Source organism: Calypte anna, chromosome 22, assembly GCF_003957555.1.
Source record: "Calypte anna isolate BGI_N300 chromosome 22, bCalAnn1_v1.p, whole genome shotgun sequence".
Taxonomy (NCBI): domain Eukaryota; kingdom Metazoa; phylum Chordata; class Aves; order Apodiformes; family Trochilidae; genus Calypte; species Calypte anna.
The window spans coordinates 5,142,363-5,157,250 of NC_044267.1; the positions used below are offsets into that span (position 1 = coordinate 5,142,363).

At 56.6% G+C, this 14,888-nt stretch overlaps 2 protein-coding genes across 2 annotated transcripts; both read left to right on the plus strand.

Annotated features, from left to right (window-relative positions):
• Positions 1–1,836: 1,836 nt before the first annotated feature.
• Positions 1,837–5,209, plus strand: LOC103534745 (actin gamma 2, smooth muscle). Its single transcript, XM_008500731.2, has 9 exons — positions 1,837–1,900; positions 2,648–2,815; positions 3,065–3,193; positions 3,280–3,390; positions 3,874–3,958; positions 4,059–4,220; positions 4,324–4,515; positions 4,745–4,926; positions 5,049–5,209. Exons 2-9 carry the CDS (start codon positions 2,690–2,692, stop codon positions 5,190–5,192), a joined length of 1,131 nt encoding a protein of 376 aa, XP_008498953.1. The 5' UTR covers positions 1,837–1,900; positions 2,648–2,689; the 3' UTR covers positions 5,193–5,209.
• Positions 5,210–5,931: 722 nt separating this feature from the next.
• DGUOK (deoxyguanosine kinase) lies at positions 5,932–9,960 on the plus strand. Its single transcript, XM_030464070.1, has 7 exons — positions 5,932–6,008; positions 6,267–6,379; positions 6,460–6,641; positions 7,576–7,723; positions 8,620–8,735; positions 8,848–8,947; positions 9,450–9,960. Exons 1-7 carry the CDS (start codon positions 5,960–5,962, stop codon positions 9,510–9,512), a joined length of 771 nt encoding a protein of 256 aa, XP_030319930.1. The 5' UTR covers positions 5,932–5,959; the 3' UTR covers positions 9,513–9,960.
• The last annotated feature ends 4,928 nt before the right edge of the window (positions 9,961–14,888 follow it).

The window sequence follows — 14,888 nt, forward strand, 5'->3', positions numbered from 1 at the left end:
CCCCCCCTCCTTGTCCCCCGGACATCCCAGCCAGGGCTGTGGGATGTTCCTGCCAGTATCCCAGAACCCTGGAGCCTCGGCAGGGCCAGCAGCTGGATTGGCTGGGAGGGCCAAACTTTGCCTTTTTAGGCTGCCCAGTGCCTGCTCCAGGGCTTCTCCACCATCCCCAGCTTCAAACCCAAGTTCCCATCCCAGGCTTGGGATCTGCAGGGATGGATCTGCAGGCTGGGAGGTGATAGAGAAGGGAGCAGCTCAGGGCTGGGGATGATGCTGTTTGCAGCAGCTCTGGGGGTCTCTGTGCTTTTGGGCACTGTCCCCTTCAACCCTAGGGTGGGACAGGGTCATATCACTGGCCCCATGCAGACCGGGCTCTCTCCCTCCCAGAGCTGTTTCCCTTCCACCCTCTGATGTTTCTCCCCTTCTCTCTGCTGGGTTTGGGTTTAATTTCTTTTCAATTTTGATCTATTTTCTTTTCTTTTTCTTTTTTTTTTTTTTTCAGAGTGTCATATATGGCAACCTTTTGCCTCAGTGACATCATGTTTGGCAGCAGACCAAGGGGACCAGGCTGGGATGTGAGGTGGTGGCAGGTCCCCAGGGGCTCGGGGCGTACTGTGGGGACACCAACAAGTGCAGGGCCAGGGGACACATCCAACCCCTGCCTGCTGAGCATTCCCTGGAGGAAAAGGGACAAATGGGGTCCCTGAACCATCAACTGGGGACATTGGAGGTGTGGGTGGGCCAGGGAGATACCGTGTACCTGTCCTGTCTTGTGAGGTGACAGGCTGGAGTCTGCTCCCTCCCTTCAGGGCTGGAAGGGGACACCAGGACTCTCGGCCCCCTTCCTGGTGCTGGTGGCACCTGGAGGTCTTGATGTCTCCTCCTTGAACACAACTCAGGGACCTTGACGCTGAGAGCAGCCCCGTGCCTCAGTGTCCCCATCTGCAGCTCCAGTCCTTGTATCTCTGGTGGCTTTGGGACATCTTTCCTGCCTCCCACCCTGCCCCAGGTGCTCGGGGGCAGCCCTGGCTGTGGGACCATTGCCCTTAATAAGGCAGTGGGGAGCTTGGCAGCCCCTGGTTGGGTCTCTGCCAGGGCCATGGGTTCTGTGGGGCCAGGGATGGCTCTGTCCCCCCACTCCTGTGCAGCATCAGGCAGGGAGGACAAGGGGACAGCACCCACGTTGCCCCTCGGGGGGGTCCAGGCTCATCCTGCCTCCAAAATCCTCCCTGGCATGGGGTGGGAGCTGAGTGCAGGGCTGGGCTCCAGCCCCTCGAGTCTTGTCCCTTCTGGAGCTGAGGCTTTGGGGAACCAAAAGGGGGCAGGAAGAGGAAACCTCAGGGAGGGACATCCCTGAGGGGTTGGGGAACGGGTAGAGATGGGGAAACTGAGGCTGGGAGGACACAATGCACCAACCCCCCTGCAATCTCAGTGTCTGGGCGATGCCAAATCCCCACCCCAGCTCCAGGGTGTCCCCCAGGCAGAGCCACACCACCCACCTCACCCAGCTGGGCTTCCTCCACCTTGTCCCCAGGAACTGGAGATGTTGCCACCACCTTTTTCCCTGAGACTCTTGCTTTGAAGGATTTGAGTCTTACTTGTTTAAGGGATCAGAGAAGGAACAAACCTCACAAAATGGGATGTTACCTCCCAAGTATCCCCAAGGACACTTTTTCCCCCCCTCTTACAATAATCAACCAGCTTGGGTCCTACCATCAGCCCAAGGTCAATTTAATGAAATAAAACACCTTATATGGCCATATGGCCAACACACCATCACGGAGCCTATTTAGGGTCTTTGTTTAGAGAGGGATCCGCCTCTGAGGTTTCTCGGGCTCTCTGGTATTTATTCCAAAGGCTCCTCAGGGCTGGGTCCCAGAGGAAAGAAGCTCTCGCCTCGGTGGTGAGTACTGCCCAGCCCCGCTTCCCTTTTCCTTCTAGGAAAACCAGAAGGAAAAAAAAATCCAGGGGGGTTTTGGGGATGCCCCTCACTGCTTATGGGGTGGCCCCAGCAGGGTTCGGTTGGCTCAGGGCAGTGTGACAACCCCCCAGCAGCTTCTGTGGGGTGAGGAGAGCTGGGCTGGGGCCAAGGCGGGTCCTGCTGATTCCAGAAATCTCCACAATTTGGGGCTTTTTTTAGGTTTTTTGGTGGTTTTTTTTTTTTTGGGGGGGGGTTTCTATGATGTTTTTGCCTGCTTCCCTCTGGATTCCAGAGCACATCTGGATTCAGGAATCCCTCTGGATTCCAACCCATCCACTCTGGGGAAGGGCTGGGGTGTTTTTTTCCCCATTTTTGGGAAAGGATGTGAGGGCAGAGCAAGGGGTGGCTGAGACCAGAGCAGACAAGAGGGCATCACCCACCTTCCCGCTGCTTCCCACCCTCCTTCCCACCACCAGCTGAGGATGGGGACAGCAAAGGTCCACTGCCCAGAGCCTTTGGCACCTATTTTGGCTGGAGAAGCAGCATTGGTGTGGAGCAGCACCCATGGGAGACCAGTGGGAGTGGCACCTGGTGGCTGCCCCTCACCGTAGCCCCTGTAGGATTTTGCCCCAAAGACTCCATATGTTCCACCACCCAAAGCCAGGATGTGCCATAATCTTCTTCTCCCCCATCCCATTTAACACTGGTTTCTCTTCCTCTTCCCCCCAGCTTTCCCCCCCCAGATCCCCCTGACCACCGACTGCTCCCAGCATGTGTGAGGAGGAAACCACTGCCCTGGTCTGTGACAACGGCTCCGGGCTCTGCAAAGCGGGGTTTGCGGGGGACGATGCCCCCCGTGCTGTCTTCCCCTCCATCGTGGGTCGTCCACGGCATCAGGTGGGTACCTGAGGTGGGACCAGACACCTCTTAGCCCTGCTTGAATCAACCAAATGCCCAGGGAGTTTGTGGTTGCTCCATCCCTGGAAGTCTCTCTAGCCAGGTTGGATGGGGTTTGGAGCAACCTGGGCTGGTGGGAGGTGTTGTTGCCCGTGGGTTTGGAACTCGATGATCTTCGAGGTCCCTTCCAACCCCAACCATTCTATGATTATATAAAATGCAGCTAACAAGGCCATCTCTTGGTGTTAGGGTGTCATGGTGGGCATGGGGCAGAAGGACAGCTATGTGGGTGACGAGGCACAGAGCAAGAGGGGGATCCTCACGCTCAAGTACCCCATTGAGCACGGCATCATCACCAACTGGGATGACATGGAGAAGGTAAGATCCTACACCAGGATAGGGAGTGGGTGCTGGCCTCAGCTTCTTTTTGGGATAAGATTCCAATTCTCCTTTGCCTGCCCTAGATCTGGCACCACTCCTTCTACAACGAGCTGCGTGTGGCCCCTGAGGAGCACCCAACCCTGCTCACCGAGGCACCCCTCAACCCCAAGGCCAACAGGGAGAAGATGACACAGGTAAAGCACCCTGGGACCCCCGGAGATGGGGATGGGATGGGCAACGTGGGTTTAGTGAGCCAAGAGGGTCTGGCATAGGTGGTGAGATGAAGCACAGGGCTTTGAGGGCAAAGCTCTTGGTGGCATGTCCATGTCCTTCTGTGCGCCCACGAGGTTCACCACACAATGCACTGACCCATGTTTTTCCATGACATGCGTGGACCTACGTGATTTTCCATGCCATCATTCACGTATTCATGCTCTGAACCACCTTGTTTCCCACCCAACACTTTGACCATGCAACACATTGTCCCATGTGTCTGTACAAGGCACTGACCCACCTTTTTTTTTCCATTCAATGCCACCATCCGCATGGTTTTCCATGCAATGTGCTGCTCCTGTCTCTCCAGGAGGACTCGACCCTCATGGGTTGGGGGGAAAATGATGTGCTGGGGACACCCCTTCTCCCCCATAACCCCCTGCCCCTCTCATGCCCCCTCCCAGATCATGTTTGAAACCTTCAATGTCCCCGCTATGTACGTTGCCATCCAAGCTGTCCTCTCCCTCTACGCCTCCGGCCGCACCACCGGTGAGTAGGACATGTGGCATCTACCACCTGGGGACCACCTATGATGAGGAAGGATCCAAAGCAGCTTCCAACCCCCTTCCTTCCTCACCTTCCTTCTCAGGCATCGTCCTCGACTCCGGGGACGGCGTCACCCACAACGTGCCCATCTACGAGGGCTACGCGCTGCCCCACGCCATCATGCGCCTTGACTTAGCTGGCCGGGACCTCACCGACTACCTCATGAAGATCCTCACTGAGAGGGGCTACTCCTTCGTCACCACGGGTACGGGGATGGGGAGGGGGTGACAGGGGACAACTCCCCCTGTCACACCTTCATGGTGTGGCCAAGGCACCGGGTTGAGCCTGTTGGCCATCATCTCCTGCAGCCGAGCGAGAAATCGTGCGTGACATCAAGGAGAAGCTCTGCTACGTGGCCCTTGACTTTGAGAATGAGATGGCCACGGCTGCCTCCTCCTCATCGCTGGAGAAGAGCTATGAGCTCCCTGATGGGCAGGTGATCACTATCGGGAACGAGCGCTTCCGCTGCCCCGAGACCCTCTTCCAGCCTTCCTTCATCGGTGAGCACTGCCCTCCATTCTTCTGGCTGCCCCTTCAGTGGTTGCCCCCCATCCCCATTGCTGGGCAATGAGTTCACATAGGTGTCCCACAAGGGTTTTGGGTTTCACCAAAGCACTTTGCACCCCAAATGAGGAGGGACAAACCCACAGATGACCCCATGGGCTTTCTGAGGAGCTCTGGGGAGGTGTGGGTGGGGCTCAGGGTGCTGATAGCCCCTTCCCACCCCAGGCATGGAGTCAGCTGGCATCCATGAGACAACCTACAACTCCATCATGAAGTGTGACATTGACATCCGCAAGGACCTCTACGCCAACAATGTCTTGTCTGGTGGCACTACCATGTACCCTGGCATCGCTGACCGCATGCAGAAGGAAATCACAGCACTGGCTCCCAGCACCATGAAGATCAAAGTAGGTGGTGGTGGTAGGACACACAACCGTGGTCACCAACACCCTTATTCCTCTCTTGGTGTGGATTTGGGGAGGGCGAGGTAGATCAAGGGGTGCATCTTAAAGGGCTCATCTCTTGTCAGATCATCGCCCCGCCAGAGCGGAAGTACTCAGTGTGGATTGGGGGCTCCATCCTGGCCTCCCTCTCCACCTTCCAGCAGATGTGGATCAGCAAACCCGAGTATGACGAGGCCGGACCCTCCATTGTCCACCGGAAATGCTTCTAAGCCCCCTCCCAATACCCTGGCGGCCCCCTTGGCTCGGGACGGGGCACCCAGCTCTTCCTCGGTCCCCGCTGCTCCTCCCCACTGCACATTAAAGCCTTTTCTCCAGGCCCTGCCCCTTTTCCAGGAGATTTTGGGGCGTTAGGAGGGTGGGAGGGGCTGAGGGTAATGGGGGGGGGGATGGGGGAGCCCCAACGTCAGGTTGGTGCCTGTGTTCCCATGGAAGTGCCCTGATGTCATGCTGATGCCCTTGACTCTGCCTGGATGCCCCCAACCCCTGCGTTGACGCCCTTGACCTTATGGTGGTGATCCCAACCCTGTGCTGGTGCCTCTAGCCCCTATGATGATATCCTGGATGGTGCCCCCAACCCTATCTTCATGTACCTGACCCTATATTGGTGACACCAACCCTATGCCAGGTCCCCCTGACCCCCTCTGAGCCCACCCACGGTGGTGCCCCTGTCCCAGGCCAACCCCCCCTTCCCCACACTAGTGCCCACCCCCCCTCGCTATCCCGTTGCTCCCCCCCGCCCTCCCTCAGCGCTGCCGGGACATAACGTAGGTGGAGTCACATTTGCATAAATCACCATAAACCCACTTTTTCCCCCCCCCGCCCCCAGCACCGGGCTTGTCCCCACCCCCCCTACTTCTGCGCCTGTTCCCGCCCCCAGCTTCCCGCGTGTTGACGTCACGGGGGGAGGGCGCAGCGTGTCACGCGCTCATTACCATCTCATTTGCATATGACGCGGGAAGGCGGAAGCGGTGGCGGGATGGGGCGGTGCAGGACCGGGTTGCGCCTGGCTTTGGAGGGGAACATCGGTACCGGGGAGGGGGGGGACAAACGAGGGGGTGGCAGCTTGAGGGTGGGGGGGATCAACCTGGATGGGGGAGGGGGATTTGGAGGGGGTGGGTGCAGCCTGAAGGTTCCCAAGGTCTGGTTGCGTGTTGTAATTAATTATTCCATTGATAATTAGTGATTGTTCACGTGGCGCGGATATGGGGGGTGGGGAGGGGCACCGTGGAGGGGACACAGAGCGGCTCAGCCTGTGCTGCCCCCCTCCCCCCCCCAACATCCAGCCGTGGGGAAATCCACCTTCCTGAAGCTGCTGGGTGTCACCTTCCCTGAGTGGCACTTGGTGACCGAACCGGTGGCCCAGTGGAGAAAGGTCCCAGCGGGGGGCACGGCAGAGGTAATGGTGACCACCAACACCCCCCTTCCCCCCCGGACCCACTCTGGGACAACCTCATCCTTCATCTCTTCCTGCTACAGGCACCTGTGGGCTCCACCAACCTTCTCCAGATGATGTACAAGGAACCAGCTCGATGGTCCTACACCTTCCAGACCTTCTCCTGCCTCAGCCGGCTGAAGGCCATGCTAGAGCCCCCCTCCCAACGCCCTTTCACCCCCCCACATCCCGTCCAGGTCTTTGAACGCTCCATCTACAGTGACAGGTACCCAGCCCCCCCAAATTCCAACCGGGAAGAAGAGGGATGGAGTGGAAGGGGTCAGGTGGAGTAAAGAGTGTCAATCCAGCCTGGCTTGTGTCCCCTGGGACTGAAGTCTGGAGTGATGCTTAATTATAGAAATGCTCTTGTGGGATAATTTGGGGCTTTTGTTGTACTCCAAATAATTTTTGGTGGTGGGTCCATCCTCACCTGGGCCTGGGGGCAGCTGGAAATCCCTTGGGTGACATCTGGGCCTGGCAGCAGTGAGCTGAGCTGGGTGGCCATGTGTCCCCAGCATCATAGGGTCACAGAATAGTTTGGGCGGGAAGGGACTTTAAAGCTCATCCAGTTCCAACCCCCTGCCAATTGTCAGGGACACCTCCCACAGCCCAGGTTGCTCCAAGCCCCATCCAACCTGGGGCCTCCAACACCTCCAGGGATGGGGCAGCCACAGCTTCTGGGGGCAACCTGGGACAGGGGCTCAGCACCTCACACCAAAGAATTTTTTCCTCATGTCCAACCTCAATCTCCCTTCTGCCAGTTCAAACCCTTTCCCCTCATCCCATCCCTCCAGGCCCTTGTCCCAAGTCCCTCCCCAGCTTTCCTGAAGCCCCTTCAGGCACTGGAAGGTGCTCCAAGGTCTCCCCGTTGCAGCCTTCTCTTCTCCAGGCTGAACACCCCCAACTCTCAGCCTGGCCCCAGAACAGAGGGGCCTCAGCCCTTGGATCCATCCAGCCCCTTCCTGACCCTGATCACCCTTTGTGACTGAGCATCTCTCAGCCCCAAATTCAGGCTCTCCACCTTGATTAAACACCCCTAGGTCCCAGCTGGTGCAAAAAAAGGTGAATAGAAGAGGCAGTGAAGGCACCTGGGGATGTCCTAGAGGTGCCTGGGTACTGGTGGTGCTGGTGCCCTGTCCCATCTCTTTGTCTTTTTCCAGGTATGTCTTTGCCAAGAACCTGTTTGAGGTCGGGCACCTGCAGCCACTGGAATGGGCGATCTACCAGGACTGGCACAGCTTCATCCTGCAGCACCTGGGGTCCCGTGCTGCCCTCCATGGCTTCCTTTACCTCCGGGCCACACCACAGGTGTCTGATGGGGACAGGGATGGGGACATTGCCCCGGGAAGCTGTGGCTGCCCCATCCCTGGCAGTGTCTCAGGCCAGGCTGGATGGGGCATGGAGCCATCTGGGCTGCTGGGAGGTGTCCCTGCCCATGGACAGGGTGATTTTTAAGGTCCCTTCCCACCCAAAACATAACATGGAGGTGTTCAGCTCTGCTCAGAGCCCAGTGATCACCAAGGATTGCCAAATTGCTGGGGTTTAACTCAAAATGGGTGGTCTGGGGTAGCAGGACCTGTTCCCAGTCCCATGTGAATGGTGGTGGGAGTTGGGTTTGGGGTCCCAGAGTGGGGCTTGGGGAGAGGGGAGATGTGGTGGGCTCAGGGAATGCCGGCTGCCATCCGTCTCCTGCATCCCATTAACCTCCCATCACCTCCTTAACCTTCCATCTCCCCTGATAAGCATCTCCCCCCCATCCTGTTAACATCCCATCCATGCTGGCTCTGTCCCTAACCTCCCATCCACCTGGCTCTTCTGTTAACCTCCTGTCCATCCCGTTAACTTTCCATTTTCCTCACATTCTGATAACCTCCTGTCTCTCCCCATTAATCTCCTCTCCATACCCTTCCATCTTTCTTTCTCCAACTTTCCATCTTCCCCACATCCCAGTAACCTCCCATCTCTCCCTGTTAATCTCCTGTTAACCCTTCCTGTCTCCTGTTCATCTGTTAACCTCCTCTTATGTCCCATCTCTCCCATTAACCTCCCATCAACGCCCTCGTTAGCATCCTCCCCTCTGTCCTATTAAACCCCCAGGTAATGTCCTCCTGTTAACCTCCTGTTGATGTTCCCCCCTTTCCCGTTGACCCCCACCTCTCTCACCAATGTCCCCTCTCTCCTGTTCATGCCTGGTCTGGGTGCAGAGGTGCCTGGAGCGGCTGCGGCGCCGGGCACGGAATGAAGAGGGGGGCATCCAGCTGGGGTACCTGGAGCAGCTCCACACCCAGCATGAGCAGTGGCTGCTGGACAGAACCACCTGGTGAGTCCAGATTTGTCCCCAGCACCCCAACATCACCCGTGTGGGGTTTTGGGGTGATGGTCGGGGAGGGTTATGTGGTTGAACCCCTCCTGATGCTCCCTCCCTTCTCCAGGGTCCACTTTGAGGAGGTGAAGCAGGCGCCTGTCCTGGTGCTGGATGTGGACAAGGACTTTGAGAACGATGTGGCCATGCAGGATGTCCTCATGGCACAGGTAAGCATGGCACAGGTGGCATCTTGCTGTGTCTCACTGTGTCCCATTGCATCCCACTACTGGGAGCACCAGGTCCCCCCTCAGAGTCAGATTGACCTCTGAGTTCCCCCTCCTCTTCATTTTTCCATGGAAAATAATAATTTTCACACCCTGGTTTTAACTTTGGCCATCCCAGTCCCATCCTGACACAATCCAAGTACCACCCTAGTGCCATCTGACTCCTATCCCAGCACTATTCAAATGCCATCCTGGAGCCATCCCAGCACCATCCAGCTGCCATCTGGCACCATTCTGGTACCATTCCAGCACCATCCTGGTGCCATCCTTGCACCATCCAAATGCCACCTGAGCACCATCACAGTGCTATCCTGATGCCATCCTGGCACCATCCGGGTGCCATCTCAGTCCCATCTGAATACCCATCTTGATGCCATCCCAGGCCCACCTGGTCACCACCCTAGTGCCCCCCAGTGCCATGTTTTCCAGCAGCTTTTGCTTGCAGGTGGAAGCTTTCACCACGGGGCTGGGAGCCAAAGCTTTGCCATCACATCCTGACCCTTGCTGAGTGGTGACATCCCTGTCACCAGGACCCACAGCACAACCAGGACAGGGCCATCACCATTGCCTCCAGCTGAAGATCCCAAGGACAAAGGACAAGTCCCCAACTGTCCCCCTCAGTCCTTTTTTGTTGGGCGAGGGGTGGATTGAAGGCACTATTGGCACAGCGATGGTTTTAAGGCAGAGATTTGGAGGCACCTGGGGCTCCCTGCACACTTTGGGGGGGTCCTGCTTGCTGCTGTCACCCTTCCCCATCCACAGAGACCCCCCAGCCTGGAATTCCAGGGACAGGGATGCTCCCAAAGGTGGATTTCATGCACTGGTTGAGTTCCAACAGAAAATTCTTGGTGGTTTGTGTTTAAGTTCCACTAACACACACACCCCCAACACCCCCAAACTCTTAATTTATAGAATTATTGTTTTTCCCCTTAAATTAAACCCAAGGTGGCATCAAACTCTTGTTCTTCTTGACCCATGGATGGGTGGGGGGGAAACATGGGTCGGGGGTCTCCAATGGGTGCTGGGGATGTTGTTCCTCTGATTTTGGGGTGTTTGTAGCCCTGAGGGAGGGTTTGGGGTATAAACCTGGGAATTTGGTACCCGTTGAGTGGGTTTTGCTGGGGGGGGGGTGGCTCTTTAGAAGGACCCCTTGGAGTAGGGGGGATCCCCTTCTAGCGTGAGAGGTTGGGGATGGTGGTCTTCCCCTCCCGTCTTGTTTTATGGGGGGTTGCAGTGGAGTATGCGACCCTACACGAACACGGGGGGGGGTGGGAGGGGGAGCGGGGAGGGGGCGGATCCCAGCACCTGCTCCGAAGGGGGTGGTGGGAACGGTGGGGCATGGTTTGGGGGGAGGGGGGGCTGTGGGGTAGGGATTAGAGCGGGGAGGGGGCATTTGGGGGGGTTGTGGGCAGGATCTAGGGCAGGGAATAAGGGGGGTGGGGGGGCACAGGAGTCGGGTCGCCACCCCCCCTCAGGCTGTTTTCTGTCGCGACCCTACAATAACAACAGAGCAGGACCCGCACGGCCCCCACTGCCGACCCTACAGAACGGGGACACCGACACCGACCCGCGGCCGACGACCCCACAATAACAACCCGGTACGGGCCCCCCCCCCCCGAGCCTAATAACACCCCGGGCCACCCAACCACCTCACAATAACCCCCCCCAAGCCTTTCCTTCCCACCCCCCCCACCCTCCCCACCGCAACCCCTCCACCACCACTGCTGCGCACCCCCCTAATCCCCCCCCATAACCCCAGGGGAGTTTGGGTGCCCCCCACCCATTTTTCCTTGCTAGAAAGCATTGGGAGGAGGGCACAGGGTGCTGGCCTCGAAACCCCCGGGCCGGTGGAACCCCCCCGAGCGGGCGCCTGCAGAACAAAGGGAGGAGCAGATGCAGCAACGTGCAGCTCCGCTGCAAAGCCTCCCTCCCCCCCCCTCCCCAACACCCCGATTTTTGTCTTTGGGGGTCGAGACCCTCAAATTTGCACCCATTTTCCTCCCCCCCCTCCACGCCACCGTGCATGCAATTCGATCCGAATCCGGCCCCCCCTCCCCACCTTGTTTCCAAGCCGATGCTTTACTCATTTTGGGGTTTTTATATCTAAACTGGGGGTGGGGGGAAGGGAGGCTCCGGAAAGTTGCTGGTGTGAGGTTGAAGTTGTGCGGCTTCAGAGAGAAGTTGAGTGGTTTTAAGGGGGTGGAAAAAATAATAAAAAGCAAAATGAAAAGCCAAATGGAAAAAAAAAAAAAAAAAAAAAAAGGTGGGATTTGGGGGGGGGAGGCAGCACCCTGGTTTTGGGGGGAGCTTGGAGGAAGGGAGGGGTGAGGAGTCCCCAGGATGGAAAATTAAAAGTTGAGGTGACTTTGGCTCTGTCACTGCAGAGGTCGCCGAGGTGAGGGGTGGTAACAGACAGTGACATCTTTATGTCCCTCTCCCTGGACACACCCAGTTTCCCCCCCTCCCTCGTGGCAGGGGGGAACCCCAAAATCTAACGTGTGGGAGATGGAGTGATGTGGGGGGCTTCACTGGGAGGTGTGTGTCCCCAGCCCCCCCCCAACCCCATCTCTGTGTCATCCCCCCTCCTCCTTGTCACGCAGTCATCTTTTTGGGGTGATTTGGGGCCTCTTTGGGATAGTTGTAACATCACCAGAACTTGGGGGGCTTGTGGGGGTCGGCAGGGACCCCCCCTGCTTGGTTGGCGATGGTTTTATTTTAATTTTAAGGGGTTTTCTGTGGGAAATGGGACCTCAAAAGCCTCTTCAATGCTTTCAAATCCACCCCCACCCTCCCAAAATCTCAGCGCATCCCCAGATTGCCACCATGGAGTGGGTGGCAATGGGACACATGGGACAAAACCCACCTTTAAATAGAATTCCTTTGAATTTCTTGATGTTAAAAAAACCAACAACAACCCAAACCAAAAGCTGCATGAAACCCACCTGGGAGGCAAGGGTGGGGGGGGAGTAGGTCCCCCAAAAGAAGGGGGTGGGGAGTAAATGGGTGTGTGGGGAGAGTAGAGCTGTGGCTGGCAGGGGGGGGACATTTCCCAGCAAACAAGTCATGACATTTTCTCCACCCAAAAAATTACAATTCCTTTCTTGGGTGCTTCTGGTTTTACTGGGGTTTTCTACCTCGTAGTGGTGGGGGAAACTTTCCAGCTGGGGGTGGTCTCCGGAGCAGAGAGATGGGGAGGGGGGCTGATTTCTAGGACTTTGCTGCCTGAAAATATTTGTATTTTCGGGGGGGGGTGAGTGGCTACTTGGTGCCTCTGAATTGTCTCTGGCAGGTTTTGCCCCTGGGACAGCTGGTAGGACACTGTGGGGCCATGGGGACATGGCATGGCAAGGAGAAGGACTTTGCCCTTGGCAAAGCACCAGGGAAAACGCCTGATGGGGAGGATTTGAGGCTTTTCTGGGATGGGTGTGCAAGAAAAAAAAACAACAAAAAAAAAGAGAAATAGTCGACAAATATGATTTATGAAGATGCTGCTGGAAGCAGGGTCAGCACTGGTGGGATTGGGATTCCCTGGGGAGCCCAGGTGCTGGCAGGTCCCTGCCCAACCCAGGCTGGTCCTGTGGTGCCGGCAGCCAAGCGAGGGGTGTGCCCTGATTCCCACGTCCCGGTGCTTTTCCCGGGGTGGTTTGGCAGACAAAAGGAGCCGGGGAGCCAGTCCCTTTCCCCAGCACCGGTTCTGCCCGTTTCTCCAGCTTTGCCAGGCCTGGGAATGCCGGGATCTCCCCTGCCTGTGCCATCTCCATCCACAAGGAACTGGGGAGAGGAGGAGGGAAGGTGCTGGAGGTGGAAGTTTTGCTCCTTTCCGCATCCCATGGTGCTGCTGGATCCTCTCCCACCCTCCCCCAGTGACTCATTATGCCTTTGCTTATTTCCATAACTAATCAAGGTCTTGGGAACCCGCTCATCACCACCATGGCAAAATACATGGTAAAGCTGTGATTTCCACTAAGAGCCACCCAAACCACTCACCAAAGATCAGGGCTGGTTCAGGGGAGGATGCTCTGACCTATCTCCCCCATTTTTTTGGGAAAAAACTTTTATAAACTCCCCAGGAACCCCCATTCCTGGTAGGAATGGTTATACCCCCAAGCCCCTTTGCTTGTGGGATGTGATGAAGCTTAAGGTGTTCCCTGTGTTGGGAAATGCATTTGATGAGTTCTCTTGGTGCTGGAGATTAAGAATGACTCCTTAATCCATTAACTACTAACAAAATCACTACATTTGTCTGTCTTGAGGAGTTTCCCTGCTGGGTTGGGAAGTTTATTTTTCTCATCAGTAGAAAAGCACCTGATTTGGCCTCTCCAAAAAAGCCATAGGGTGGTGGAGGGGATGAAGAACCTGATGGGATTCAGCTCATTTTTGGCTGGTGCATCCCAGTGTCTGTTACCTGATGGACCATCCCAATGTCCTTGGTTAATCCAGAGTGACACCATCCCTCTTCCAATCTTGGCCGTGGTATTAACAGCTTAAAAATGCCTCGGTAACAAATCAAGGGGCTGGATGTTGGTGGCCGTGCTGCCCTGTCTGGCTGGAGAAGGAGGAGGATGGGGGCAAGGAATCATCTGTGTAAATTAAATCCCCTCTTGTGGATTTTATTTTTTTGCCCAGCAAGAGGGATCTGCACCCCGCAGTGCCTTCACGTAAGGCTGGAAAATAGGGAAGGGGGGAGAAAAAATCCAATTCCTGGCACCAGTTTATCCCCTCTGTTCCCCTGGGAATTGCACTGCTTGGAGCAAAGGTTGGATCCTGGTGGAATCTGGCTTGACATGGCCATAGGGCTCTTGGCTCATACGTGGTCTTTTTATGAAGAGAGAAGCTTGAGGAAATATCACAGGGATGGGGAAATATCATAGGAACAGGGAAATACCACAGGGATGAAGATGTCAGGGCTGCAGCTGCATTTTCCACCTGGATTCAGTGTCTGGTTTATCCATCCCGCTGGGTGCTGTGTGGTCCCGAGGCTCCTCAGGTGGCTCCTTCTGCTGCAGATCCCTTTGGGAAACAGTTTTTGATGGGATGTTCCCAGGAAACCTTTGGGGTGTTTTGAGTTTTTGGAAGTTTTGCTGACGATTCATCTGGGAATAGCGTTGGAAAGCTCCAAACCTGGAACATCCTCGTGCTGTCATCGCCTCTAAACCCCTGGATTTTGGGGTGGTTCTCCTTTTTTCTTCCCCACCCCCTCCCCCAATTCCCACTCTGCACAGGGGCTGGAAAAGTTGATCCCTGTTTTTAGGGATTCCAGCCCTTGTTTAACCCTTTTGCCAGCCCATTCCCACAGCCTTTCCCATGGGAAAATGCACCCCCTCTTCTTGGCAGGGCCTGAATTTGGGGGAGACAGAGGGGGTGTGGATGGAATTAAAGGTTTGCAAAGCTCCCACATCTTCAAATTAACCACACCTGGAATGAATGAGGGCCCCAAATTAAGGCCCTCATCTTAATGGTGGTGCTGGTGGGCTTAACAGCTGGAAAAAACTATTTTTTTTTTTCTTCAGAGGGGCCAAAGCATGATTTTGGGGCATTTTTGCTGTCCCTGCATGTTGCTGTTCCCACTCACCAGGGTGGACTCCTGCCTCAGTTTCCCCTGGGGGGGGCCACACAGGACAGGGTTTTGTGGGGGGTCTGTTGCCACGTTTTGAGGGAATGCGGGGAGGGGGGAAGCAGTGTGGGCACCGCGGAGTGGGGCGTAGATGGCTCAGTGTCTCCGTGTCCCCCCCGCCACCCCCGTTCCTGCGCAGCGGCCGTGATCGCCCCGGCGGGGGAGGGAGGGGGGGGGACGGGACGGGACGGGCGGGCGGTGTCGGGCGGTGTTTGAGGGGGGGTTGGGTGTTGCTGGGGAGTTGAGCGAGAGAGGGAAGGAGAAGGAGGA